Raw genomic sequence first — 26,038 nt, forward strand, 5'->3', positions numbered from 1 at the left:
TCCTGTATTATCTCCCAGAAATTTACAGTTGTGCATCTTCAATTGATGTCTGCAGTACATATCAAGGTAATTTTTCTAAAGAGTCCAAGGTCTGTGCCTCAATTCCGTTTTGTTCCTTCACTACTTAGTGAGGAGAAGTTTCCATTATTTCCTTCCCTTCTCATGGTCTTTCCTTCCCAACCCCCCTTCCCTTTTCTTTTGCAATGCTGGGAGTTAAATCTAGGACCTCCAGCTTGTTAAAGATGTGCTATACCTTTAAGTTCTGTTCTCAGTGGAAACATTTATTTTTTCCTATGAATGCTTTTGATCCTTTGTAAAGATCCTCTGGATGTATTTGTTGGGTTTATTTCTTGCCTTTGTATTGTATTTCATTGATGTATTTGTCTGTTGCCTTGCCCAAAGCACCCTCCCTTGATTATTGTAGTTATTATCTTTTGAGTTGGACATAATTGACATGATGTTTGTGTCCTTTACTTTAAATCTTTCTGTTGTAGCCTATTCTACAATGATATAATTTGGAGATGAGGCCTTTGGGACATAACTTTGTCAGAAGGATACAGACTTCATGATGGGATCAGTGCCCTTATAAGAATAGACAGGAGGGAAGATACTGCCTTTATTTCCCTTCCTCCTTCCTTTCCCCTCCGTCTGGCTTCCTCCTTCCCTTTTCTGAATCATGTGAATATGCAGTGGGACAAGGGCTACTTGGAAACTTGGGAATGGGCCCTCAGTAGACCTCAGATCTTCTGGTACCTCGACCTTGGCCCTTCCTGCTTCCAGAACTGGAACTATGAGAGCTAAAATACCTGGTCCTTGTTAATTTGTCTTAGTAGCCAAACTAAAACAATGTCAGACCTCCTACTTTTTCTCTTCTTCAGTATTAGCTTTTTTATGTCTTTTCCTTTTTCTATGTAAACTTTAGAATCAGTTTATTGATATCCACAAAATGTCTTGCTAGGATTTGGTTGAAATTTTGTGAAATCTACACAGCAAATTGGAAATGACTGATACTTTAACAATTTTGCATCTTTCCATCTATGAATGTGGGATTTTTTTTTTTTTTTTTTTGTCGTGGGGCTTGAACTCTGGGTTTGGGCGCTGTCCTTGTGCTCTTCAGTTCAAGGCAAGCGCTCTACCACTTGAGCCACAGCACCACTTCCTGAATGTGGGATTTCTTTCCATTAGAGCTTTGTTTTTTCCCCCCTGTAGAATTTTGTAGTTTTTTTCATTACACACAATTTATTAGATTTATAGCTAAAGGGGCTGGGAAGGTGGCTCAGTGGTAGAGCGCTTGCCTTGCATGCATGAGGCCCTGGGTTCGATTCCTCAGCACCCCATAAGCAAAAAGAAAAAAGCTGGAAGTGGCACTGTGGCTCAAGTGGTAGAGTGCTAGCCTTGAGCTTAAGAGCTGAGGGACAGTGCCCAAACCCAGAGTTCAGGCCCCACAAGTGGACCCCCCCAAAAAAAGATTTATAGCTAAATACTTTATTTTATTTATTGGTGGCTTATGGGGCTTGAACTCGGTCTGGGCGCTGTCCCTCAGCTCTTTAGCTCAAGGCTAGCGCTCTACCATATAAGCCACAGTGCCACTTCTGGTGGTTTATTGGAGATAAGACTCTCATGGACTTTCCTGCCCAGGCTGGCTTTGAACTGTGATCTTCAGATCTCAGCCTCCTGAGTTGCTAGGCATGAGCCACCAGCACCTGGCTTTCATATAATTTTATAAGTAGTAGCCTGTTTGAAATTAACAAATGGTTGTTTATTTTTGGTATATAGAAAAACAATAAACTTTTCTGTTAATCTTCAGACTTCCCATAATTGCTTATTAGCTTCTTTTTGTTAATTCTTGGAGATTTTCTACATAAACAATCATGTCATCTGAGAACAGAAAGTCTTCTTCCTTTTTCAGTGACATAATTGTTTTTAAATGTGTATTTCATTACTTAATTCATAAAATCCCTGTGGACAAAAGTTTTAATCCTCTTTGTCAAAGCTTTCATGCTCATATTTTTACTAGCTTCATCATGGATTGTACTAGTGTAGCATCAAACAATTTAACCAGAAATAAACTGTTTGTATGTTAATGCTGTTTTGCACTTAACAGCACTTCTTGATAATTAGGAATACTCCCGGGTATTCTTTGGAGTGGATGTTGCATCTTTCTTACAGATTGATGTTGATGTAAAGATCAAGATTATATTAATTAAATTCTTCTAACAGTTCCTGGTAGATAACCCTCAAGAAATCATAGTCTGTGTTTTGTATTAGGATACACTGATTATTCTTGCGTAATGCAACATTATCGGGCTCAGTAGCCAATGAACATTAGCTCAGGTGAACAAAGAGTCATAAAAGCTAAAGGAAAAAAAAATTAGAACAGGGCAGGGTAGAGAGATGAACGTCTCAGCACTCGGTGAAGAGCAAGAGGGTAGTATGGGACAGAGGAAGACAAAGGCTGGGAGAGAAAGGATGTCTCCAAGGAGGAAACCCGGGTTGCTGGGGACCTTTTTTTTTGTCGAAGGTGGCAGGAACCAAGTGCCCCTAAGCGGAAATACAACAGTGAGTGAGTGACACAGAGCCCGTGGGCACGGATTTGGGGCATGCACCGAAAGCAGAGCGCGCTACCCTCCAGACGGCCCGGGGTCCGCACAGCCCACAGGAGGGGCAGCTCGGCACTCCCCGCCCCGGCAGCTGCGCGCCGGCCGCAGACCCCGCCCCCGTGCTATCTCACAGCCGGTTACCATGGAGACGCGAGGCCCTTCTGGCCGCGCGCGCTTGCGCGGGCGGAAGGCGGGGGCGGCGCCGTGACGCGCTCGCGGGCGGTCCTCGGGAGCGCGCGGCCCTCGGGAGCGCGGTCGCTCTCCTTCCCCTCGGGGCTCGGAAGTCGGTTCCAGTGACCAGAGGCGGCGGCGACCAGCGGGTCCTTGTGCTCGAGGTGAGCCGCGCCCAGGGGGAATCTGGGGCCACGGTTTGACGTGCGGGGCGGGGGACCCTGACGCAGCCGCCCACTTCACGGAGAGCGTGCCGGTGTTGGGGTGGCAGCGACGCGGGCCGGGACGCCCCCTCCTCGGGGGGCGCCGCCGTTCTCGGGCCGAGGCCGGGCCGGGCCGGGTAGGACCGGGCAGGGAAACTTTGCCCTGGCGGCTGCGCTCCGCCTGCTGGGGCCCCCACGGCTTGCGGGGTCCCGCCGGGGCTGGGGTGGGCAGAGTCGTGAGGCCCAGCCGGGGCGCCCGGGCTCCGGGACGGGGGAGCGGCCCCGCGTCCTTGTTCCTGCGGGCCGAGGTGGAGGTGGGGCGGCGCGCCGGCGTCCGCCCCTGCGCCCCGCCGCCTCGGGCTCCGCGCTCGCCGGCCCCCGGCCCGTCCGGCCCCGGGAAGCAGGAAGGAGCTGTGTGCTCTGTGGGCGCCGCCTGGACGCGGGCAGGGGGGCAGGGCGGCTCGCCGTGCGCCCAGGGACCGGGAAGTTGGAGCGCCCGGACGCGCGCTGCCCTGCGGGCTGGTGTCCAAGGCCGTGGCCCCGGCGGGCCGGTGACGCACCGCCTTCCGTTCGAACCCCGGGAAAGTGCAGGCGTTCGGCTCTGCAAACTTGAGTTTCTCCAGAGTGGAACTGCGGAGTAGCAGTTTCGGTTCTAACATACTGGTTGATTTATTTAATGTTGATGGTGTTATCTGCACGCTGGGGTGGTTTTACTTCCCCCATGAAGTTAACTCTGGGCACTCTTTAACATGGTAAACTTACCCTGCTCATCATCCACTTGTCTCAGAGACAGTTGATTCCTGGGGAGAGTTACGACGGAAGGTAACCGCAGCCCTGGTAAATTACCTTGATTTTAAAATATCAGTGTGATCAGTTTAAAACTCACGTTTGTTCATTCTTTTCATTTTCTTGTTTGAGGTCTAGGACAAATAGTAAAAACGTGCCCAGTTACAAAAAGTATAGTTCTATAATCTGTAGAAGGAATAGTTCTATAGACTTGTGTGGTTATTGGTACATTTGTGCCACAGTGTAAAAATGAGGAATGACTGAAATAATCTAAATAGTCTCCTTATAATTCATTTTTAACTTTGGGAGCATCAAGTTTTAGTTATGTGTTAGGCACTGTAAGAAATGATGTAAATATCACAACCAAAAGGGAAGGAAGGGTTGTTGCCATGTATTTTTTAAATAGTTGCTCTGAAATGAGCATGACTCAACTATTCTTTTCCTGTTTTTGCCGGATTTGGGTACTTTTTCTGGTTAACAAATGCCAAGAGTCTAAAAAAAAAAAACGCAACAAACCAGGTCTCCCCTCAAACTGATATTGAAAGAGTGGAAAAACAAGAGCATGTTGTAGAGCAGTATATTAAGCATGCTAACATTTGTGTAAATGGGAAGAAATAGCAGGACCTGATGACTCAGCACCTGTAATCCTAGCTACTCAGGAGGCTGAGATCTTGAGGGTGGATTCTCAGAGCCAGCCAGGGCAGGAAAGACCATGAGAACTCTTACCTACAGTTTATCACCAAAAAGTGGAAGTGGAACTGTAGCTCAAGTGGTGGAGAATCATACTTCAGCAGAAAAAGTTCAGGATCAGTGTCCATGTCCTGAATTCTGTCAATCTGAGTGTACATACACACACACACACAGACGCACACACGCACCCTACCTTAGGATGGAGAGAAGGGAATATATCCACATACAAAGAGCCACCCCCCCCACCAGTCAGTGCCCATGTCCTGAGTTCAATCAAGCCTCAGAACACCCCCCCCCACACACAGCTATCTCCACCCTCCCTACCCCGTTCCAAATATTGAATGACCGCTAAAATATTGTGCACTATATTTTTTTCCTTCAAGTCTTTGGTGTTATCGTTAGTGCATATATATACATACATATGTTGTTACTTTCTTGCAAGTACATTTTCATACTAAAGACCTAAAGATATGCTGCTGTGACCATCTGAATTTATGGTTTGCTAGATGTAGCAAACTCATTTACCATATAAATTATACTAGCTTACCACTCCCACTGGTAATGTATGTCTCTCAAAGCCTTGTTCTAAGAGAATGTTGTCAAATATTTTCTTTTAGTGATTCCAGTAGGTGAGAAATGGAATCCACTGCGTGAGAATTAATCATCCTACCTGAAGTAGCATTCATGTGTTCATATTTCTTAGTGGCTGGTCATCAAAATCTTTTTGGATATTTCTTTAAATATCCAAAATTCCCTGTATGAGATTTGTGTCAGCCTGGGGAGCTATTTTTGTCTAGTGCCCTCAGTATTTCTGATCTGATGATTAGCTACATTTGAGAAACACTGCTTTGGAAAACTGTTTAAAACTTTATCAAAATCTGTTCACTGGGAATATTTATTAACCCTCAGTATACTAAAAAGCAAGGTCATCAATACTTTCCCATATAGGGCCCACTGGTATTTTTTGTTTACATTTTTAGATCATTTCATAAATAATTTGTAGAAGCAAAAAGATGATGAACAAAGTTAATTTAAAATTTTAATACATTTCCAACATGAGAAGTCCTGACTATTCCAGATTTCCTGGTTTTAAGGTTTCATATCTAATATGGACAACATGTTTGAATTCAACTAATTGCTCATTGACAAAAACATTCCACGTTTCAAATACATCTCTAATATGTTCTAGTTTATTGTTGTTTTAGTTCTTACAACAGGCTTCAGGGACTTAGGATATTCTCGCGGATGATTAACTTAATGAGAATCATATTTCTTTCTACTGATTAGAAATGTGTTGTCTACCCAATGATTCTTAACTTTGGGAAATTTAAATTAGGATAAAAATTTGTTTTTATGAACAGTAGAGTTTTAAAAGTTTCTAGTAAACCTGTATGTATGATAGATTTTTAATATGTTAAAAAAATTCCCTTTTACTTTTTTGAAATATCTCAGGGGGGGAACTCTGTTCTGCTGAGAGTTGAGTAGTTCTTGGACCTCACCCCAGATCTGTTGTTCCCCACCTTGGTTCTAGTTTATGCTGCTAGCACTCAAGACTCAGTTATTAACAAGATTTCCAAATGATTTTTACTGCACTTTAAAGATGAGGAACCATACTGTTTTAGGGCCTAATCTTGGTTTTTACTTTGATACCATATGATAGTACTTTACACTAATGCTGTGTGCATTTCAATTGTTTTTGTGCCAGTGCAGTAGTTTTGTACTATTTTTCACTTATACTTAATTGAAACTAATTAAATTACTTTGCTTAAATAAAGGAATAGTTTGTTATACCCCATTCATATGGAGATGATTTAGGGGTCTAAACTGTTCAAACTTCTCGTTTGACTCAAAAACAATTTTTTTATTGTTTCCAATTAAATGCCTTACACATGAAACTGAGACCCTGGAAAGCAATGCTGAGACTAGGATTCAAGTATTTTGGTTCTTGCCATGCATTTTTTTGAAGATTAGTGATTATGCAGTTCTGAATTTTCACAATCCAACAATTTTTTTTTGCTGCATAGATTAAGTAAGCAACCAAACATAAATTAGTCATGTAATTTATATGTGTAGTTGTAGTGGGTTTGAGACGAGTGAGGCCAGTGAGCATTGCCATTCCAACTGAGAACTTCATTAGTGTGTTCCCTACTTTATTAATTGAGTTTTTCAGCTAGAAAGAAAAAAATGATTCTAACAGCACATACTATATTTGAATTGTGGAAGCCTTAGGTCTGTAATTTTCATATTGTCCTGAGGGGGTTGAAGTCACAAATGGGAATCTTGATTCTTCTGCAGTTATAGGGGTTTTATTGTTGTCTTCAGATGTTTTGAAGTAAGCCAGATACTACCCTAGTCATTGATAAATCTGGTAATAGGGTTATTTTCTAAGACTCAGGGACATATTAGGTTTAGAGATTTTTTCATAGAACATGAAGAGAGTCCAGGAAGTTTGAAAAAGTATAAGGTTGGTCAAACCTGGTTTAAAGGTAGGTTGAGAACGTTAGTTCATTCTAGAGAATATAGAAAACAACTATTGGCATGAGAAGGGTTGTGATCAAATTCAGGTAGATGGCAAGTGCTTTGCTGACTGATTTCAGAAGCCTTGGGAACAGTATCTTTCTATTGATTACTCTGTCTTCTATCAATTACCTTAGTACTTGATGGATTTCTTCACTGATGTAATAGTTTTCAGAATCCTACTCTCATCAGTTGTGAAGTTTCTTAAGGCTAGTTTGTGGTTCTTAAAAGAAGGTTAAGTAGTTCTGCCACTCAGTTTCAAATAAAAGATTTACATACATTATTTAGGCCATGCTGCAGCCCCTGTGACTTGCAAGTTCTTGGTGGATCTGTAGAAAGCCAGGAAATGTACGTTGATAGTAGACAATTCTGTTCAGGTAACAACTCTGTTAACAACTCTGTTACCTGGGCTTGGGAGTTGAATCCTCATTTCCATGGGATGACATGCCATTACCTATGATTGTTCAATGTTTGATTTGATAAGTAATTAAATGGCATGCTTATTTTTGAAAGTGAGACATTTGTGTTTTTCCAGCTGAGGTATTAAAAGCCCATACAGTTTCAGTCCTAAAATACAAATACAGGTTTGGGTGATTTTCCTGGATTTTAGAAACGCTATCATCTCATATAATATGAGATCACTTTGGGAGGCAGAGAGGCTGATCTCAGTGACTGCAAGCTAATGTTGAACCTGCCAAAGGAGGTCCTTGATGCACCACTTGGTTCTTTCTGATAAGCCTTGCCTGCAGTGTCCCATCTGTTATCACTACTTATGGACAGGATTTTTACACTGAGAAATACTAGCACTGGAAAGCTGGTGTTCACATATAGATGCTGATGGTATTGGAAAGGGAAAGGCAGTTGATTTGAATAGACATTTCTCTCTAGGACAAATAAGATGCAGAGTTAATAAAATATGCAAATGGTTAAACATGAAAACATGATACATGCAAATCAAAATTCAGTAAGATGCTCTTCAAATCTACTAGCATGACTGGATTCAAAGTCACATTGACAATGAATGTTGGTGAGGATATGAGAAATTGGAATCTTGATATATGGGAATGTAAAGTAATGCAGTCCTTTTGGAAAGCAATTTCACAATTCTTCAAAAATTATCCACAGAATTACCATATTTAGCTAGCAGTTACATACTTGTCTGTATACCAAAACAATTTTTAAAGACATGTCCTTACACAAAAACTTACATAAGCTTATATACTATTTTCCATTAACACAAATGTTAATTAGCACTATTAACATTATTCATAAAAGTCAGCTGGAAGAAGAACAGTAATACTTAAAAGATTTGACTCTGTTTCTGGAGAGTAGGCAATAAGGACAGAATTTGAGATAGAAAGTTGATAGTACTGGCCCCCAGATTTGCCAAACCTTACCAATTTGTTGTATGTTCTGTTTGGTTGGCTTAAGTACCAGATGTGCAACTCATAACACTTTCAGAGAATATTGTTTTAAAAACGAATAGTTCCGAACAGCAATTATGGTAGCTAAAAAAAAACATTGAATTGTATTGAAGAGTTAAAAATAAAAGATAAACTGGGAGCTGGTGGTTCATACCTGTAGTCCTAGCTACTTAGGAGGCTGAGATCTGAGGAGAGTTAATGTTCAGAGCCAGCTGAGGAAGGAAAGGCCATGAGACTTATCTCCAATAAACTACTCAGAAAAGGCTGGAAGTGGTGCTGTGGCTCAAGTGGTAGAGTGCTAACCTTGAGCCAAAGAAGCTCAGGGACAGTGCCCAGGCCCTGAGTTCAAGCTCACACACACTCACAAAATGATAAAATTGTATCCCTTACTCTCATCATCTATCTCCTGAAAATAAAACTGCCACAGAACATACATGGCACATACTGTGATAAGTGTGTGTGTGTGTGTGTGTGTGTGTGTGTGTGTGTGTGTATCTGTGTGTGTGTATCTCCTACTTTTATGTTTTGTTGTTAGAAGGAAATAACATCTGCAGTGACCAAGAGAATTGTCCTAACATTGGTCTCTTAATCCTGGTTTAGTTGCTTTTATGAACTTGTATAAACAAGGACTTGATATAACTTTTCTATCATTTTCTAAACTTATGAAATGAAGGGAATTGTACTTGAAGACAACTTTATTACCCATGATGAATATAGTTTAAAAATATTGGGAGGGTGAGGTGCCAGGCCATAGCCTACATTCTTCTGTTTTATCAGTTCAGAATTTTTTTTACTGTATTAAACAGTTGTTCTTGTTTAAATATATATTGCTGTCAGTGCATACTGTGTCAATTTCTAAGACATTTGAATAATTGTTTCTTTTTCTTTAGAAAAATTCTGCAAAAATGTCTCTCTATCCATCTCTTGAAGATTTGAAGGTAGACAAAGTAATTCAGGTATGTTTAAATACTTCAAAATTTTATTTTTTAAACATTTTTAGCATATATTAGTTGTACAAGAAGGATTTCACTATGACATTTTGTATATATTATATGTATACAAATATACATACATACATACACAATATATCCTGATCAAACTCAACTCCCTCTAACATCCTTCCTTAACCTCTTCCTCCTTAAAAAGTTTTAACAGGTCTCATTGTCCTATTGTCGTAGATGCCAGTAAGCTCCTTGGATCATATTTAACCTTATTGACCTTCATTAGCTCTCACCCCTCCTGTTGTAAACCTTCCTGTCAGCCAAAGCCTGTGTCACTAGCCTGTCATTCATTTTTTTGGTGTGAACTATTTGTACTGAAATTTAAAAAATTCTCTAACATACAATTTAATTACTTGTGTGGTTAACCAAGAACTACATAGATTTATATAATTTATAAACCCTTTATTCATTTCTATTATATACTAAAAGATTACAAAAGCCTAGTAATTATGTTTTTTATTTCACTGTGAATAAATGGCCATGGGATATTATGTTTTAACAGTTAAACTCTTCAAATATTGCTTGGTTTGTCTAATTAAAAATTAGGTATGTCTACATAATAACTGGGAGCCTTCTCTCTGAAGTTAGATTGCAGAGATTTGGAAGAGCTGAGGTAAAAAGCACAAGAATGTACAATGGTTTCTTTCCTTTCAGAGATCAGCAGAGATTATAGGCTTTTTAACTATAGTAAGTCAGATTTTTATAGTTCTTTACGTGTAACTCTTAGCTTTGAAGACAGATGCTTCTGTTTAAGAAAATAGGGAGTTGGCATCAGTTCTTGCTGTTGTGGAAACTGTGGCAGTAGATGGGCAGATTGCTGTGAGGACAGTTATTTTCTGTGATAGATTCAGAGTGGGTATTAAAATGTGGTTTGTAAAGTCTCTGAAATCTGCAGTTTAGCTGCCAAGGCTTTGATGTTTCTAAGTTTCCAGTGGCTTGCTATTCATTTTAAATGCTGTAACATTTCTTTCTTTGTTACTTTGTCAAGTTAAGTTCATCTGAACAGGCACTCTTTTCTTTTCATAAAGCTTTTATCTGTCATGTTTAGTTTTGTAAAGTAACCATTAAACGATTAATCTGACACCAGTACATTATCTACTAAAGATTTGAGAAAAATGTAAGGAATGATCAATTTTTTAAAAAAAATCATAATTGACTTTGTGTAGAGTTTTTGCTTGTGTCAACATCAGTTTTTTTCTATGTTGCCAATGTTGGGCTGAAAAAGAGGGCTACTATATAGGTCTAACCCTTTAAAGAGAAGCAAATTATATGCATATTTCCAATGGAGAATCTTTTATGTTCAGAGCAGAAAGCTAGCTGCTGGGAGATAGTGAATGGGGATGGGGAACCATGATTCTTACTCCTCCTAGATGGGAAAGTATTCTTCACATAGACTAGACATTACAATTTTGACCTCTATTTTTCTGGGGGGGGGGGGAGGGCCTGAATTTTCTAACATAGATGATAGTTAAAATTTATTTTGATTCCTGAGATGGCCCTGAAAAGGTTTTTATAGAGGAATAGATAGTGTTCATTTTCTTACCTATTGGCCTTTTGTACAATAGCAAAGTTGGTAGGTGTTGTGTTTATTTTTTGCTGTCACTGGGGTTTGAACTTAGTTCCTTGGGCTTGCCAAGACTGGTTCACTCACTCTATGGTGCTTTACGACTTGAGCCTGGCTTTGGTTTGAACTTAGTGCCTTGGGCTTGCCAGACTGGTTTACTCACTCTATGGTGCTTTACGACTTGAGCCTGGCTTTTAGCCAGGTTGATTATTTTAGAGACAGATAAAAGTTGATTTTTCTTCCCTGGTCTGGCTTCAAACTGATATCCTTCCAGATTTCAGTCTTTTTAGTAACTAGGTTACAGGCCAAAATTGGTATTTTATAAAACTCTTTTACAATAGCCATTGGACGTAAGTTTCCTCCTGTGTTTTCATGGCTTGATAGCTCATTTCTTTTTAGCATTGAATGGTATTTGTTTTAGAAATTCAAGAAAATGGCTAGTTGGCTACTAATTCCTTTTAGTTGTTATTTGGTAAAACAACTTCCAAAATTCAAAATGAATTATTTGTAGTTGTAAAGATTTCCACGGTGCTTTTGTTTTAATTTAGAAGGCTTAAGAAATTTTAAAATGATGAATTTTTAAAAATATTACAGTATGTTAGAACATTTACAGTCCAGCTCAAAGCTTTTATATGTGTGCTTACTTAAATTAAGCTTCCACCTCTCTTAGTAGCTTGAGAACACTCTTGTGTATAGATTTCAGAGTTGGATTGAGAAATAAATATAAGCTTAATATCTTAATTAGACATTTCTAAATAAACAGTAATTAGGAATTGAGGAATGCTCATACAACTCACTACAAATAGCTGTGAATGACACACTATTTCAGAAAATACCAAATACAACAAAGCTGTGAAACCCGGAGAAAGGGAGGAAGCCATATGCTCAGCATGAACAAGAGGAAGTCCCATACATACTTTGTCCAAGCAGTTTTGGCAAATTTAACAGTTAACAAGTTACACTGTTACCATTCTTTTATGTTACCTGTAAAACTACTTTTGCATAGTTTATATTAAATCCTTCCTGTATTGACTAAATGAAGGTAAAAGATTATTTCAGTGGGATATGTTGAAATGAAAATAAAAATCGGCAATTTAGTGTTCTTTCTGACATATAACTTTTAATATGAATAGGGTTGAGCTTTTTTCTAGTGCACATGAAATGTTTTTATTTGGAGCAGTTAATAAAAGAATAAGGAAGATGTGAAACATTTTGTCTGTTCTGAAAAATATTAATTTATTAAATTGTAGTAGACAAACACTGCTTGTAAGTTATATAGAATAGTACTTACTCAACTTACATGCTAGCCTTAAAGATACATAGAATCCGAAATACTTATGATCTGCAAGATTCCTTTGAAAAAGTCATTAAAGAGCTTGAAATGAAACCTTGTTGAATAAAATTTCAAGGTTTATTGCCTTTTTGGAAGTACTGGATTAACATAAACACAAGTGTTGGTAGAACTTTCTTCTTTTCTCTTTCAGGCTCAAACTGCCTTTTCTGCAAATCCTGCCAACCCAGCAATTTTGTCGGAAGCTTCTGCTCCCATTTCTCAAGATGGAAGTAGGTTTACACTTTTAGTCCATTCTTCCAGAGAAATATTTTGTAGAAATAAGAAATTAGAAATTATATTTAATATTTTTACAAACTATATAACATTTGTGGTTAAAAGTATAAGAGCAGTCGGGCACTGGTGGCTCATGCCTGATATCCTAGCTACTTAAGTGGCTGAGATCTGAGGTTCTTGGTTCAAAGCCTGGGCAAGAAAGTCCGTGAGACTCTTATCTCCAATAAACCACAGAAAACCAGACGTGGCGCTGTTCTTGCCTTGAGATGAAGAGCTGAGTGACAGTGCCCAGGCCCAGATTTTAAGCCCCATGACCTACCAAAAAAAAAAAAAAAGTCTAAGCAATAAGAAAAACAAATGGTTATTTCAAAAAATAACCCTTTATATACGTAAAGAGTGAGAAGTATGAATATATGTTTTATAGCTTAATGAAAATTAAGTTTAGTCTGATTCCTACAACTGATACTTTTAATGAAAAATCTTCACATGGAAATTCATTATCCACACTGGTGCTCTTGAACTTCTGTTGTTTTTCCCTGTCAGAGGAGCTTCTGTGTCTTCCAGCCACCTCCTTTTGGTGCTTTTTTTTTTTTTAGCTAAGAGTCATTTTGATGTGTGTGTCTGGCTCTGGGTCCTTTTTTCTTTAAGGTTCAGAGAAATTCAGGACACAGTCTCTAAATAGTATGACTTCAGTCAGTGTAAATATAAAGTAGGTGTTTGTGGCCTATTAAGGCCTGGGTTCTGTCCCTTAGCTCTTAAGCTCAAAGCTGGTACTCTACTACTATTTTTGAGCCACAGCTTCACATACAGCTTTCTGCTGGTTAATCAGGTAAGAGTTTCATGGACTTTATTTCCCAGGCTGGATTCAAACCTTGATCCTCAGATCTTAGTTTCCTGAGTAGCTAGGACTACATTGTTTGTTTAGAAAATCCATTTTCAGTCACACATATATAATGTATAAGCATTCAGAAGTATATATACCTATTCAGAAGTTAAAGACATTTTAATCTTTACACATATTTCCATGATTTCATTGGAATGTGATTAATATTCCTAAAATGTTAAATTGCTAAGTAAATTTACAAACACCTTGTTTTTCTTGATAAGAGTTGTTCTATACTCATGTTTAAAGAACTGAATGTAAGGTCGTTGGCTCAACAGCTAGACATTTTGATCAGCTTTGAATTGGAGAACAAGTGATAGTTTTACACAATTACTCATGAATATAGGTTTAAGACACAGAAAAGACAAAGTAATATATTTGGAAGACATTATTTCTACTTTAGAGTAATTGTCTGTGTTCAACGGTTCTACAACTACATATTCAAACAACTGCAGAATGAAAAATACTAGAATTAAGAAATTAAACTGTAGTGTGAACATGTACAAAGATTTCTTTAAGTCTTTTTACTATACAATAGCTGCTGTGTGTATTAAGTATTAAAAGTGACACAGCTGTGATTTGAAATATACAAGAGGATGTGCACAGGTTATATGTAACTATGTCATTTCATGTAAGATTTGTACCAAGTCTTAGGATATATGAGGAGTTCGTGAAACCAGTTCCTTGTGGGTACCAAGTGCTAACTTTTAGAAATCTGAGATTACTTTATGGCTTTCCCTTGAAAGATTTTTCTATTGTTTCCATTCTAATTTATTATATAGATAGATGGATGCCTCTCTAAATGCATCCTAGATTTTTTTAAAGTTTAATATATTTTAAAATTCAAGAAACCCATAATAATATTATTATTTTGCATATTCTCCCTATATCATTCGTGTTAGATCTCTATCCTAAACTGTATCCGGAGCTCTCACAATACATGGGACTGAGCTTAAATGAAGAAGAAATTCGTGCAAATATGGCTGTGGTTCCTGGAGCACCAACTCAGGGGGTAGGTAGAGTATAATTACTGTTGAATGATATACTTGAATCATAGACACAAGCTTTTTTGGTAGCTAGCTTAAAAATTAATAACTTTGCTTTGATATTTTATCAGATTTTAGATTTTCTTCTGTAATTGTTGCTTGAAATTGTTCTTTTGTGCTCTTACCAGTGTTTGAATTTATTAGGACTTGAAGACTCATTTCCCTCTGCTTTTTGTATTTAGTCAGTTGCTGAAACCTACTGATTCTGTCTCTGCCATGTTTCCTGTGTTCATTTTCTCCATTCTATATGCTCATATGAAGGATTTCTATTTCCAACCTATACTATTACATTGATCTTGTACATTCTCTTTAGTAACTTATTTCAGACAGCGATATCTATTCTGAGTAAGTCATTCTGAAGTCATTTTAATTCTTTGTTCATAATCTCTATTCATTCCTCAGAAAACCAGAAAACTGCTTCTAATTACATTCCAGGTTCTAGGCTTAACATATATTCAGTCATTGCTCTAACATCATGGTATTTTACAGAAGTTACTATAATTATAGTTAAAATACTGAACCTATGTATCTGTTTCCATAACTCAGATTCTTAACACAGTACCTAATTTTTACTAAATATTTATTAAAAACTTCCTAACATACCATCTAGGGTCCCATTGTGAAAGCAAATTATAATAAGTATTTTCTTCCTTTTTTTGGGGGGGGGGAGGGTCAGTTGTGGGTCTTGAACTCTGGGCGTGGGCGCTGTCCTTGAATTCTTTTTTTTTTTTTTTTTTTATTTTTTTTAATTTAATTTTATTTTATTTGAGAACATACTGTACAGAGGGGTTACAATTACATTGGCAGGATAATGCATACATTTCTTACCAAGCATTGCAGCCTCCTCCTTTGTTTACCCTTCACCTCCCTTCCCAGCCTCCCCCCTCCCCCCCACCCAATCATACCCCCCTCCCCCCCCCACACCGACATTGTAAAGCTTGCTTTGACATGACATTTTGTAATTCTCATTGTTGCAACAGGTCTACCTGTCCTTGAATTCTTTAGCTCAAGGCGAGTTCTCTACCATTTGAGCCACTTCTGGTTTTCTGGTGGTTAATTGGAGATAAGTGTCTCACAGACTTTCCTGCCTGGGCTGGCTTTGAACCATGATCCTCAGATCTCAGCCTCCTGAGTAGCTAGGATTACAGGCGTGACTGTCCTGCTTACAATAAGAAATTATTTTAAGGGCTGGGAAGGTGGCTCAGTGGTAAGAGTGCTTGCCTTGCATGCATGAGGCCCTGGTTTCCATTCCTCAGCAGCACATAAGCAGAAAAAGCTGGAAGTGGCGCTGTGGCTCAAGTGGTAGAGTGCTAGCCTTGAGCTGAAGAGCTGAGGGATAGCGCTCAGGCCCAGAGTTCAGGCCCCACGACCTACAAAAAAATAAAAAAAAATTTAAGATTAAAGAGGTTAAAGAATTGAGAAAGCAAAAATGAGCATAATTTCAGAAAGTGAGCTGCTACTTTTAGGGTGAGGGTAACACAAGGAAGAGGGTTGGTATTAATAGAATGCAGGCTCTTAGGCACAGAGCCCACCAGAACTGGGGCTCATTATTTAGAGGAGGGGATCCTACTGGCAGCACCAGGAACCCTAAGGATTGAATTAAGTGAATTCTGAGTGTCCTTAAAGGCTAAAGACTGGAAACAATGGCTGCTGCCTGGTTTCAGGGCCAGAGCCAGGCTTAGACGGCGCCAACATTAGCAGGAAGCAAACAGGAAGGGATAGGCGCTTGTCACTCCAGCCTTTCTTTAGGGACCTTTTCTCTGCCAAGGGCCATTTGGATTATTTATAACATCGTTCATGAGCCATATAAACTATCAATACAGGCAGATGAGCTGAGGGCAGCCAACAGAAGTATAAATTGTCCTGTCTAGTACCAAATGATTTTGTAGGACTTACATGTCTCCCCTGTGTTCTAGGGTGTTTCAGATGGGAGCCCAATGCAGTTTTGGAGCTGTTTATATAATTGTTTCCTTTTCAAACTCTGCCCTAATGTTCTAGTTGTTTCAGCCTTCCCAACTTTACATCTCTGTCTCCTAAACTGAGCCAAGGGTATGATGGTCTGCTTAGGGAGCTGTCATGACTAATTCCGAAAGAATTTGTGTTTATTACACTGTCAGCTTTAGAGTATTTATTCATTCAGAATTCATGGTGATTCTGAAGTATGTGAATTAAAACTATGTAAATTCATTTGATTCTTGAGTTATTCTGAATTCCAGTGATGATTTTCTTTTGTCTCTAGCTGTTATCGTTAAACCTTCTTAATACTTCATAAATAATTCTTCTGGCATTGTGCTCTCACTTCTAGTATTTCTGTGTGTGTACAGATGTGTTCACTATTATGACACTGTGGATTTAGAATGTGCTGTCAGGGTTTTCATCGGCTCTGAATATAAAATTGAATGATGTTTCATAGCTAATCAGTTCTTAGCAGATCAGAGCTTTTTATCTCTTCTCTGTGATGTACTTAAAGAAAGAACACTTATTAAGCTCTTGCCTCAATGAAAATCTTAGTACTTGACAAAAGTCCCTAACATAGCTATTCTGGGGCAATCTGATTTGCACATAGTTTGTTAATCCATAGAACATTATTAAAGGGACTTACACTGTAAGAAAGTGACTTCTTATGGGAAGTCTGAGAATGTCAAATACACATAGACACACACAGAGGGAGAGAGAGCGCGCACACACATATATCCTTACATACCACATAAAATTCATGCATACCACATAAAAATGTGTGTTTCAAAGTATAACGTGCCCTTTAAATTCAAGGAGAGTGCATTTGAGATGAAGACAAGTGAAACCAAAGTTGTTCAATGATAGAAGTATATTCTGAGAAATGATTGTTCGACTGCTTTCAATGTTGTTTGAACATCAGAGTGTATGTAGCAAACAAAGGTGACCACTACGTTTCTGGGGTTCTTTTCTATGGGGACACTGCTTTAGATAGTGACTGTTCTCAGCGACATTCTATAGCAGTCATGATACACTGAACTCACGGCAGCACACAAAGAGGAAGTCATTTAGTCTCCCCAAAATTATAATTTGTGAATACGTTTCCTTCATGTTTTGAAATCACACTTATATGAGAAAAATTGCTTCTGAATTAATTTGTGGAAAAGTTAAGAGTTTTAGATTTTTTTTCAAGGAGAGTATTTCTAAATACTCACATGCTGTCTTTGTCACAGTTGGTGGGAAGACCATCCAGTATGAACTACATGGTGGCTCCTGTAACAGGTAATGATGTTGGAATTCGCAGAGCAGAAATTAAGCAAGGAATCCGTGAAGTCATTTTGTGTAAGGATCAAGATGGAAAAATTGGGCTCCGGCTTAAATCAATAGATAATGTGAGTATTTTTTATGTTTATTTGAACTTAAATAGCTTACAGAGTATTAGGTGAGAACAAACTTGACACGGAATTTGCTTTTATTGTAATGGAGAACAATAACTGCTGATTCCAATCTGTGTACTTGGAGATACCCTATTTTGAAGAGGCAGAATTAGAACTTTTAAGCACATCCTTTGATTTTTATTTTTTGATACTGAAATAAGTTTTCACCACTGTCCATGTATTTTAAACTACAGTAGATACATCAAAGTTTGTATAATAAGCTCTGGAATCAAAGTGTAGCACTAAAATTTAGGAAAAAATGAGAATGAAAGTACATTTTTAAGTTAAATGATTACTATTAAACTTAGCAGATGGTTTTGAAGGTTTATTTCTCTCTTTACAAATTTAAATTTAGCCTGGCACTGGTGACTCACACCTGTAATCCTGTCTACTCAGGAGGCTAAGATCTGGGGATCATGGTTCTAAGCCAACCTGGATAGGAAAGTGCGTAAGACTCTTTATCGTCAATAAATTACTAAGAAAGCCTGAAGTGAAACTTTGGCTCAAATAGAGTACTAGCCTTAAGAAAAAGAAGCTCAGGGACTGAGTTCAAGCCCCAACACCAACCCCCCCCCCAAAAAAAAAAAAAAAGCATTTAATGCCATTTTTAGAACACGGTTCTAATTAGGACAGCTATTACTTTATCTTACGGTCTCTCAACTTCCTATACTAAAGACACTAAATAGGGTTACTCTGAGAAACATTTTAGAATTGCTAAGGACAGGTTGGATCTTTACCCTTGTTAATGGTTTTAGTCTTTGCCTTGGTCAGTAAGCTTAGCCTTCCACAAAGGAAGTGCATGTGGTTCACTGCTTCATCTGAATAGTCCACTGTCCCCCAGAGGGCAGAGGTCAAGTATCTTTGCAAACTCAAGATTACCCAAGACCCATCCCTGACCTCCCTGCCTTCTCTCCTCCTCTTCAGTAAGTACAGTGTATAACTCCGCCTTTCCAGGGTATCTGCATGCTTTTCCTTTGTCCTCAAAAGAGAAGTTACCTCCTGTAGGTCCCTTGCCCCATCACAGTTGTTCTTGCACTAGACTGTCATCTTTAAAGCACATTGGTCCATTTCATGGGTGCCACCTAGTTCTTGGCACCTTAGAGCGTAACAGACCCATGACAGAAGCCATGCCCAGGTTAAAAGTTTTAAAGGTCCAGCCTTGAAGATAGGTTTACTCTTCCTTTACGTTGGTCTATATTTGGCTCAACATTTAAATGTCCAAAAGTGAGATTTGTATGGGTTTAATTCTTAATTATACTTGATTTATATAGTTATTTATAATGGACTCTTTGATGCTCATGTTATATTTAATATGCTCATCACTTTAGGCTGTTACACCATAATATTGCTCCATGATTCATAATTTAGCAAACAGTAATCTTTCAGTTCAAAAGGCAGAAGTGTTCCCTTACCAGTGGTAGGGAATCTTTTTTTCTGCTAAGGACCATTTGGATATTTATTATATTATTTGAAAGCCATGCAAATTATCAAAACATGCAGATGGGCCACAAGCAACTATCAAGAAGCATTTCATGTCTGCTCCATGATGTTTACCAAATAATTTTCCCATTTCTGAAGCTTAAACTGTCATTTTTGTAAAACAGTGCAAGAATTCAACAAACTTAACACTTAACTTTCCACCAGAATAATGATCATGTGATGATACCTATTTGGTATTCTACCAGACTCCTAATGGTTCATGTTTTGTAGTCACCCCTTTATATATTCCTTGGTTCTTTAATTCTCAGGTGAGAAGAGATTGTAGTTGGTCAGGCGAGTTATGGCTTGGGTAGAAATTTCTTGTTTCATTCTTTGGGGTTGTGGTAATTTTTTTCAGTTCGTGAATACATCATATTCTCTATTTTTGTTTATCTTGTGCGCTGAGAGTTCTAACCAGCATTTTAATCACATCCTATCATTTTACACTGTATAATAACAATGGTAAATGACAGTTATTTCCTCATTTTCTAGGGTATATTTGTTCAGTTAGTTCAGGCTAATTCTCCAGCTTCATTGGTTGGTCTGAGATTTGGGGACCAAGTACTCCAGATCAATGGTGAGAACTGTGCGGGTTGGAGCTCGGACAAAGCACATAAGGTACTTAAACAGGCCTTTGGAGAGAAGATCACGATGACCATTCGTGATAGGTAAGCTGATATTCAACATTTCCAATGGAAATTCAAGACCAGTTTTCCATTTTCTTGGGAAAACCCCTGAAAGCTTCTGTAAATAATTGTATTTTTCTTTTTGCAGAAAATGACAAAATGCTATTTTACAGTTTTACAGTTGTTTTGTACAGATTTTTCTTACATAGTTTTTTTTAAGAGTTCTGATTTTGCAATACTTTATTTCACACTTTATAAGAATTTGTTCTTTAAACAAATTTTCCTTTTTTTAAATTTCTAGAAAGTAGAAAATGTGTGTTGAAGAGGTTACTCAAGCTGTCAGAAGTAACCTCACTTTGCAACATCCTGGGTAAACATCCCATAGCCTAGAGTGTCCACATGCTGTGCCAGGGTCCCTCACTGAGTCTAGAAGTTATACAAGCCAAATCTGGCCTCCTGGGTAGTTGTGAAACTAGTTGTCCAGGAAAATGCATTCTGGGTAGCAGTTCTAGTTAGATGTTTAGCACATGAAAGAGGGGCCTCTAGTTACGTTCTTTTCCAGCCCCCACAAGTACTGAAGTGAAACTGTACCACAGTGCTAGAGTAAATTTTGGAGTTTTGGCTTTTCTAACTTTATTTAAATTTTGACTTAGTATTTCTGTTTTCCCTTCCTTCCTTCCTTCCTTCCTTCCTTCCTTCCTTCCTTCCTTCCTTCCTTCCTTCCTTCCTTCCTTCCTTCCTTCCTCCCTCCCTCCCTCCTTCCCTCCCTCCCTCCCTCCTCCCTCCTCCCTCCCATCCTCTTGTCCTGGAGCTTGAACTCAGGGCCTGGGTACTGTCCCTGAGCTTCTTTTGCTAAGGTTAATACTCTACCACTTGAGCCATAGCACCACTTCTGGCTTTTTCTGTTTATGTGGTACTGAGGAATTGAACCCAGGGCTTCATGCATGCTGGGTGAGCACTCTACCACTAAGCCACATTCCCAGCCCTGTATTTATATTTTCTTATACATTTCATTCAGTAAACATTTTATAGAAGAATATTATTTTTTCTTTATTTCTAAGCAGAATTTAAGAGTAAGATGGACCAACAGCCAGCAAATATAGTTGTTCTGGATTTCTCATGTAAACACTACTTAATGGTGAGATTTTATAACACAATGACAGTCACAGAGAAATGACACTCCCATGGCAGGTCCTTTAGAATAGAACAGAATCAAACATGGTGATAAACAGAACTTGGGAGGCAGAGACAAGAAGGTAAAAGTTTAAGGCCAGTTTCGCTTACAAAGTGATAGCGTGTATCAAAAAACAAAAACAGAAAAACAAAAACCCAAAACAAAGAAAAGTATATGTACAAAAGTAATTTATACAAAATTGAACAGAAAAATTAAGATTTTTCAAAAATCAAGATATAAGAAGTATTATAAGGTTATTTATTTAGACAGTACTGGGAGTTTTCCTCTGGGTCCTGTTCTATCATTTGAGCCATATCCCTAGCCTTTTTGCATTTGTTCTAAGATTGGGTTTTGCACCTGGCCTGGGGCTCGCCTTTGATGGCAGTCCTCCTATTATGCCTACTGCATAGCTGGGATTATGGACATGTGCCACCATACCTGGTTTATTTGTTGAAATATTAGGTCATTTATCTATGCTGACCTCAAACCATGATCCTTTCTATCTCTGCCTCCTGAGTAGCTAAGATTACAGGTATAAGCTTTAAGATTTTAAAATAATAAAAGTTAACAAAAAATAGGAATTCAGTTTCTGTGAGTTAAAAATCTGGCTCACTGTTAATATTCAAAGTCTAATGAATTTTAAAGGAAATGTATATAAATTGCATGAAGGATTGTTAACTCTCAAACTTAAAGGACATCTTGATTAGCAAGTTCTTCAGGTCATAATGAAGAGTTAACATCTTTTTTTATAAAGATCCTTATCTCTGGTACTACACATATATAGAACCAGCTTTCTGACAAACACCTATAAGAAATTATCCAGAATTTATGATACAAATGTAACGAAATGTTTACCTTGGAATTTTTTTTTTTTTTTTGTCTGTTGTGGGGCCTGAACTCTGGGCCTGGGCACTGTCCCTCAGCTCCTCAGCTCAAGGCTAGCACTCTACCACTTGAGCCACAGCACTACTTCTGGCTTTTTCTGCTTATGTGGTGCTGAGGAATCGAACCCAGGGCCTCATGCATGCAAGGCAAGCATTCTACCACTGAGCCACCTTCCCAGCCCCCATGGAATTATATATATATATATTTTTTTATTAAATTTTATTTTATTTTATTTGAGAACATACTGTACAGAGGGGCTACAATTACATGGGCAGGATAATGCATACATTTCTTACCAAGCATTGCAGCCTCCTCCTTTGTTTACCCTTCACCTCCCTTCCCAGCCTCCCCCCAGAATTATATTTTTTAACTCACCTGCTCTGTTACATTTGCAGACCCTTTGAACGGACAGTTACTATGCATAAAGATAGCAGCGGACATGTTGGTTTTATCTTTAAAAATGGAAAAATAACATCCATTGTAAAAGATAGTTCTGCAGCCAGAAATGGTCTTCTCACTGAACATAACATCTGTGAAGTCAACGGGCAGAATGTCATTGGATTGAAAGTAAGGATGAACTGCTTTTGCTGCAGTTTTACATGTTGCAGCTTTCTCACTGATCTCTAAGTACAGAAACTTAGTAGGGGGTGCAGAGTTATTCAGTCTTAACAAAATGCAGAAGATACTTTTCAGAATGTACTAATGCTTTTCCTTTTTAAAAAAATAATGAAGATTGTTACAAGCTGAAAAATTGTATTCTGTAGAGTTAAACCGGGACATATAAGTTGCAGATTTCTTTATACCAATTAGAGTTCCACATTTATGAAATAAAGCCTCAGCAAAATTCACTTTCTCTTTGTTTTCATCAGGACTCTCAAATCGCAGACATCCTGTCCACATCTGGGACTGTCATCACCATTACAATCATGCCTGCTTTTATCTTTGAACATATTATTAAAAGGTAAGTAGGTGATTCAACTTGATACAGTTTAGTATGTGACATCATACACACTCTATTTTAATTCCTGAACTTTTGATTTTTTTTTTAACCTACAGAATGGCTTTGGTATTTATCTAATAGTTGGAGACTATTTAAATCAGGATTTGGTTGGTAATAAGGATCTATCTTTGCAAGTATGAAGTAAAATTTACCATATCCTTGATAAATGTTGAGAATGCCCAGCTAAAAGAAAAGGTAGTGAGGCTGCTATTTGCATATAGCTGACAGCCATAACTGCTTTCATTCCTCTGCTCAGTAGGAATGTAGCCATGGGGGTTGGAGGTGGAGATTTCTTGACTGGGGAGTTGGAGCATTGTCTTATATTCCAGCACTTCAGGAGGCAGGGAGAAGTGTGCAGTGCTAACTGCCCTCGAGAACTGAGAACAATTTAAAAAGCTAGCAAGGGCTGGCTGCTTCAAAGCTTTTCAGACAGTCGCTTTTGGCACAGTGTGTTTCTACTAAGCCAAGTTGGACTCCTCCTTTGGTTTTCTGTTTTGCAGGTAGAAATGATATTTTAAAAATTCACAAATATAACCCTTGTAATCAAAGTTTCATTGGTGTTGGCTTTTGTAGAACATACTAGCCCCTCTTAGACTAAAGTTACTGTTAAGACTAATTGTTCTAGAGTTCTCTTAAGCCACTGCCTGGTCCTTGTTCTTCCATTTCCTCTCAAACTCATCACAGCCTATTTTTTAATATGTAAATTTACTTTGGTGTATTAGGGAGTAAACCCAGATCTATGCTTGCTTGCTTCTACCGCTTGAGCTATACCACCAGCCGTTCTGATTGTTTTTGAAACAGGTTTTCCCAGGCTAGCCTCACACTCCCTACTGCCTGTCCTATACCTTGAGTGCCTGTATTATAGGCATACACCACCACGCTTGTTCTTTTCTTTTTCTGAACCAGGGATTTAACTCGGTCTCACATTAGCCAGGTGGGCACTTTACCACTTGAGCCATGCCTCTGGCCACTTTTTGCATTATTTTTAGGATAGAATCACTTCATGTCAGGGCGAGCCTGGGCTGCTGCCTTCTTTCTTGCTTGTGTTTCCTCCAGTTGCTGGGGATGTATGTATCAGTGTGTGTTGTCTGTAGCTGGGATATGTACACACCACTGCACTTAGCCATTTTTTTTTGGGGGTGGGGGAGTCCGGTCATGGGGCCTGAACTCTGGGCCTGGGCGCTGTCCCTCAGCTCTTCAGCTCAAGGCTAGCACGCTACCACTTGAGCCACAGTGCCACTTCCGGCTTTTTTCTTTTTTTTTGTTTATGTGGTGCTGAGGAATCGAACCCAGGGCCTCAGGCATGCAAGGCAAGCGCTCTACCACTGAGCCACCTTCCCAGCCCCTTAGCCATTGTTTTAAGATGGAGTCTAATGAACTTTTATGCCCAGGCTGGCCTCAGACTGATCCCCCGACTTCTGCTTCCCAAATAACCAGGTTTGTAAGCTTAAGCTTCTTTTATTAATCACCAGTCTTAATGCACAAGGACTCGTTCCCTATTTCACTTGTTTATCCATGATACAAATAGCAGTTCACACTATTTGCCAAATTTTACATTACCAGAGACTCTTGGGTCTCAGCTCATATTTTAAAAAGGGCTTTTCTTCCCTAATCTTGATACTAACCTGGAATTTTTGTTTTCTTAGATTTATGTAACATTTTGAAAAGAAACCTCAGTATATAATAGAAGTGATTCTTTTGTAGGATGGCTCCAAGCATTATGAAAAGCTTGATGGATCACACCATTCCTGAGGTTTAAAAGTCAAACAGCATAATTGTAGTTGAACTTCAGCTTCCTTCTTCAGCAACTCCTGCATTATGCACACGAAGCTTTCCAGAGCCAGGGAGCATATGCTGCATGGGGACCTGTCTGTATACCATGGCTGGAGTCTTCCTGTTTCACCTGGTATCTTCAGATTTCAACATAGTTGTAGCCTTATCCTGACTTTATGGATGTGAAACTTTCAAGAGATTTACTGACTCCTAGAACAGTTTCTCTACTGGAAACCTGACACTTTCATAAGCCATTGTGATTAGGATGACTGATACAAGCTTAGCTGTGTGTGAGAGACCAATCACCTTTCTCCTAGGTAATGTGTAGTACTGTTCCTATTACTTTAGTTCTGTTTATTTGCATTTCAACACTTAGGATGACTGCAGTTCTGGGTGTGTGTAAACTACCAGTTAAGTTTCTGATTTCATTCTATGTAAGCATTATACAGTGTATGTAGTATGCAAGGGATTGTAAGGATTGTCATTAAATTTTAACTACCTTCACTTAACCAATATGCTTCAACTGTCGCCTTAACTATGTTAAGCATTTAGAATTAAAAAGCCAAATGGTTATTGCTGCCTTTCTAAAACACAGAATGTTAGTTCTATGTTAAACTGAAATGTCCAGAACAATTGAATGGTACTTACTGAGCTATAATATAGCTGCTTAGCTGTATTTTGAGATTTTGTAGTCACTGCATAATGGAAACTTCTTGTAAAAGTTGCCACTATCACTTTCTGAACAAATCACTATATATTTAATGCAAAACTTCTTATACTAAATAGGATAAACCCTAAGCTCCTTTTTTTCATTTGTAGATTGAGTGGGGTAATTCATTATGTAACTTAGCTACTTTGCAATGGTCTTGCAATGCTATCCTAGTATTTGTTCCCGTTTCCACTCTCCAAACAAAACATTGCAATAACTCTCCTGATTCTTTTTCTTTTGATTTATGTCTATCCTGATTTAATTAAATGTATATAAATAAAGTTACATTTTAGTCTGTTGTATCATTTGGGGACTTTGCCATCACCTAACTTGTGCTTGCTTGCTTTGAACATGAGCATGTGAACCTGTGCAGCTGTAGCAGTCTTCTCCCCAAGATGTGACATCGGGGGCCCTGAGAACAGTTGGAGCTGAGAGACTAGAAGTGTGCTGAGAGTCTAGAAATGTGCTGCCAGCAGAGTGGCCCAGCTCTAGATGGCCAGTGTGAGTTACTGGTTCACCTGTGCACCTCAGGTCATGCAATATGTGCT

General features: G+C 38.7%; 1 protein-coding gene across 1 annotated transcript; it reads left to right on the forward strand.

Moving 5' to 3' along the window:
- Positions 1-2,829: 2,829 nt before the first annotated feature.
- On the forward strand, positions 2,830-25,775 carry Sdcbp (syndecan binding protein). The gene is made up of 9 exons (XM_069990772.1): positions 2,830-2,935; positions 9,282-9,347; positions 12,441-12,519; positions 14,309-14,418; positions 17,641-17,799; positions 19,816-19,991; positions 22,404-22,575; positions 22,878-22,969; positions 24,713-25,775. The coding sequence occupies exons 2-9, from the start codon at positions 9,297-9,299 to the stop codon at positions 24,765-24,767; spliced, it is 894 nt and encodes a 297-aa protein (XP_069846873.1). The 5' UTR covers positions 2,830-2,935; positions 9,282-9,296; the 3' UTR covers positions 24,768-25,775.
- Positions 25,776-26,038: the final 263 nt, after the last annotated feature.

This window comes from Dipodomys merriami, unplaced genomic scaffold, assembly GCF_024711535.1.
Source record: "Dipodomys merriami isolate MVZ:Mamm:240054 unplaced genomic scaffold, mDipMer1.0.p SCAF_4, whole genome shotgun sequence".
Lineage (NCBI taxonomy): Eukaryota > Metazoa > Chordata > Mammalia > Rodentia > Heteromyidae > Dipodomys > Dipodomys merriami.

Bases quoted from the DNA above. Each gene is read 5' to 3' on its own strand.
- Sdcbp (XM_069990772.1), top strand. From the start codon at position 9,297: ATGTCTCTCTATCCATCTCTTGAAGATTTGAAGGTAGACAAAGTAATT. The intron at 17,800-19,815 runs GTGAGTATTTTT...CTCATTTTCTAG, and splicing joins GGCTTAAATCAATAGATAAT to GGTATATTTGTTCAGTTAGT. The intron at 22,576-22,877 runs GTAAGGATGAAC...TGTTTTCATCAG, and splicing joins AGAATGTCATTGGATTGAAA to GACTCTCAAATCGCAGACAT.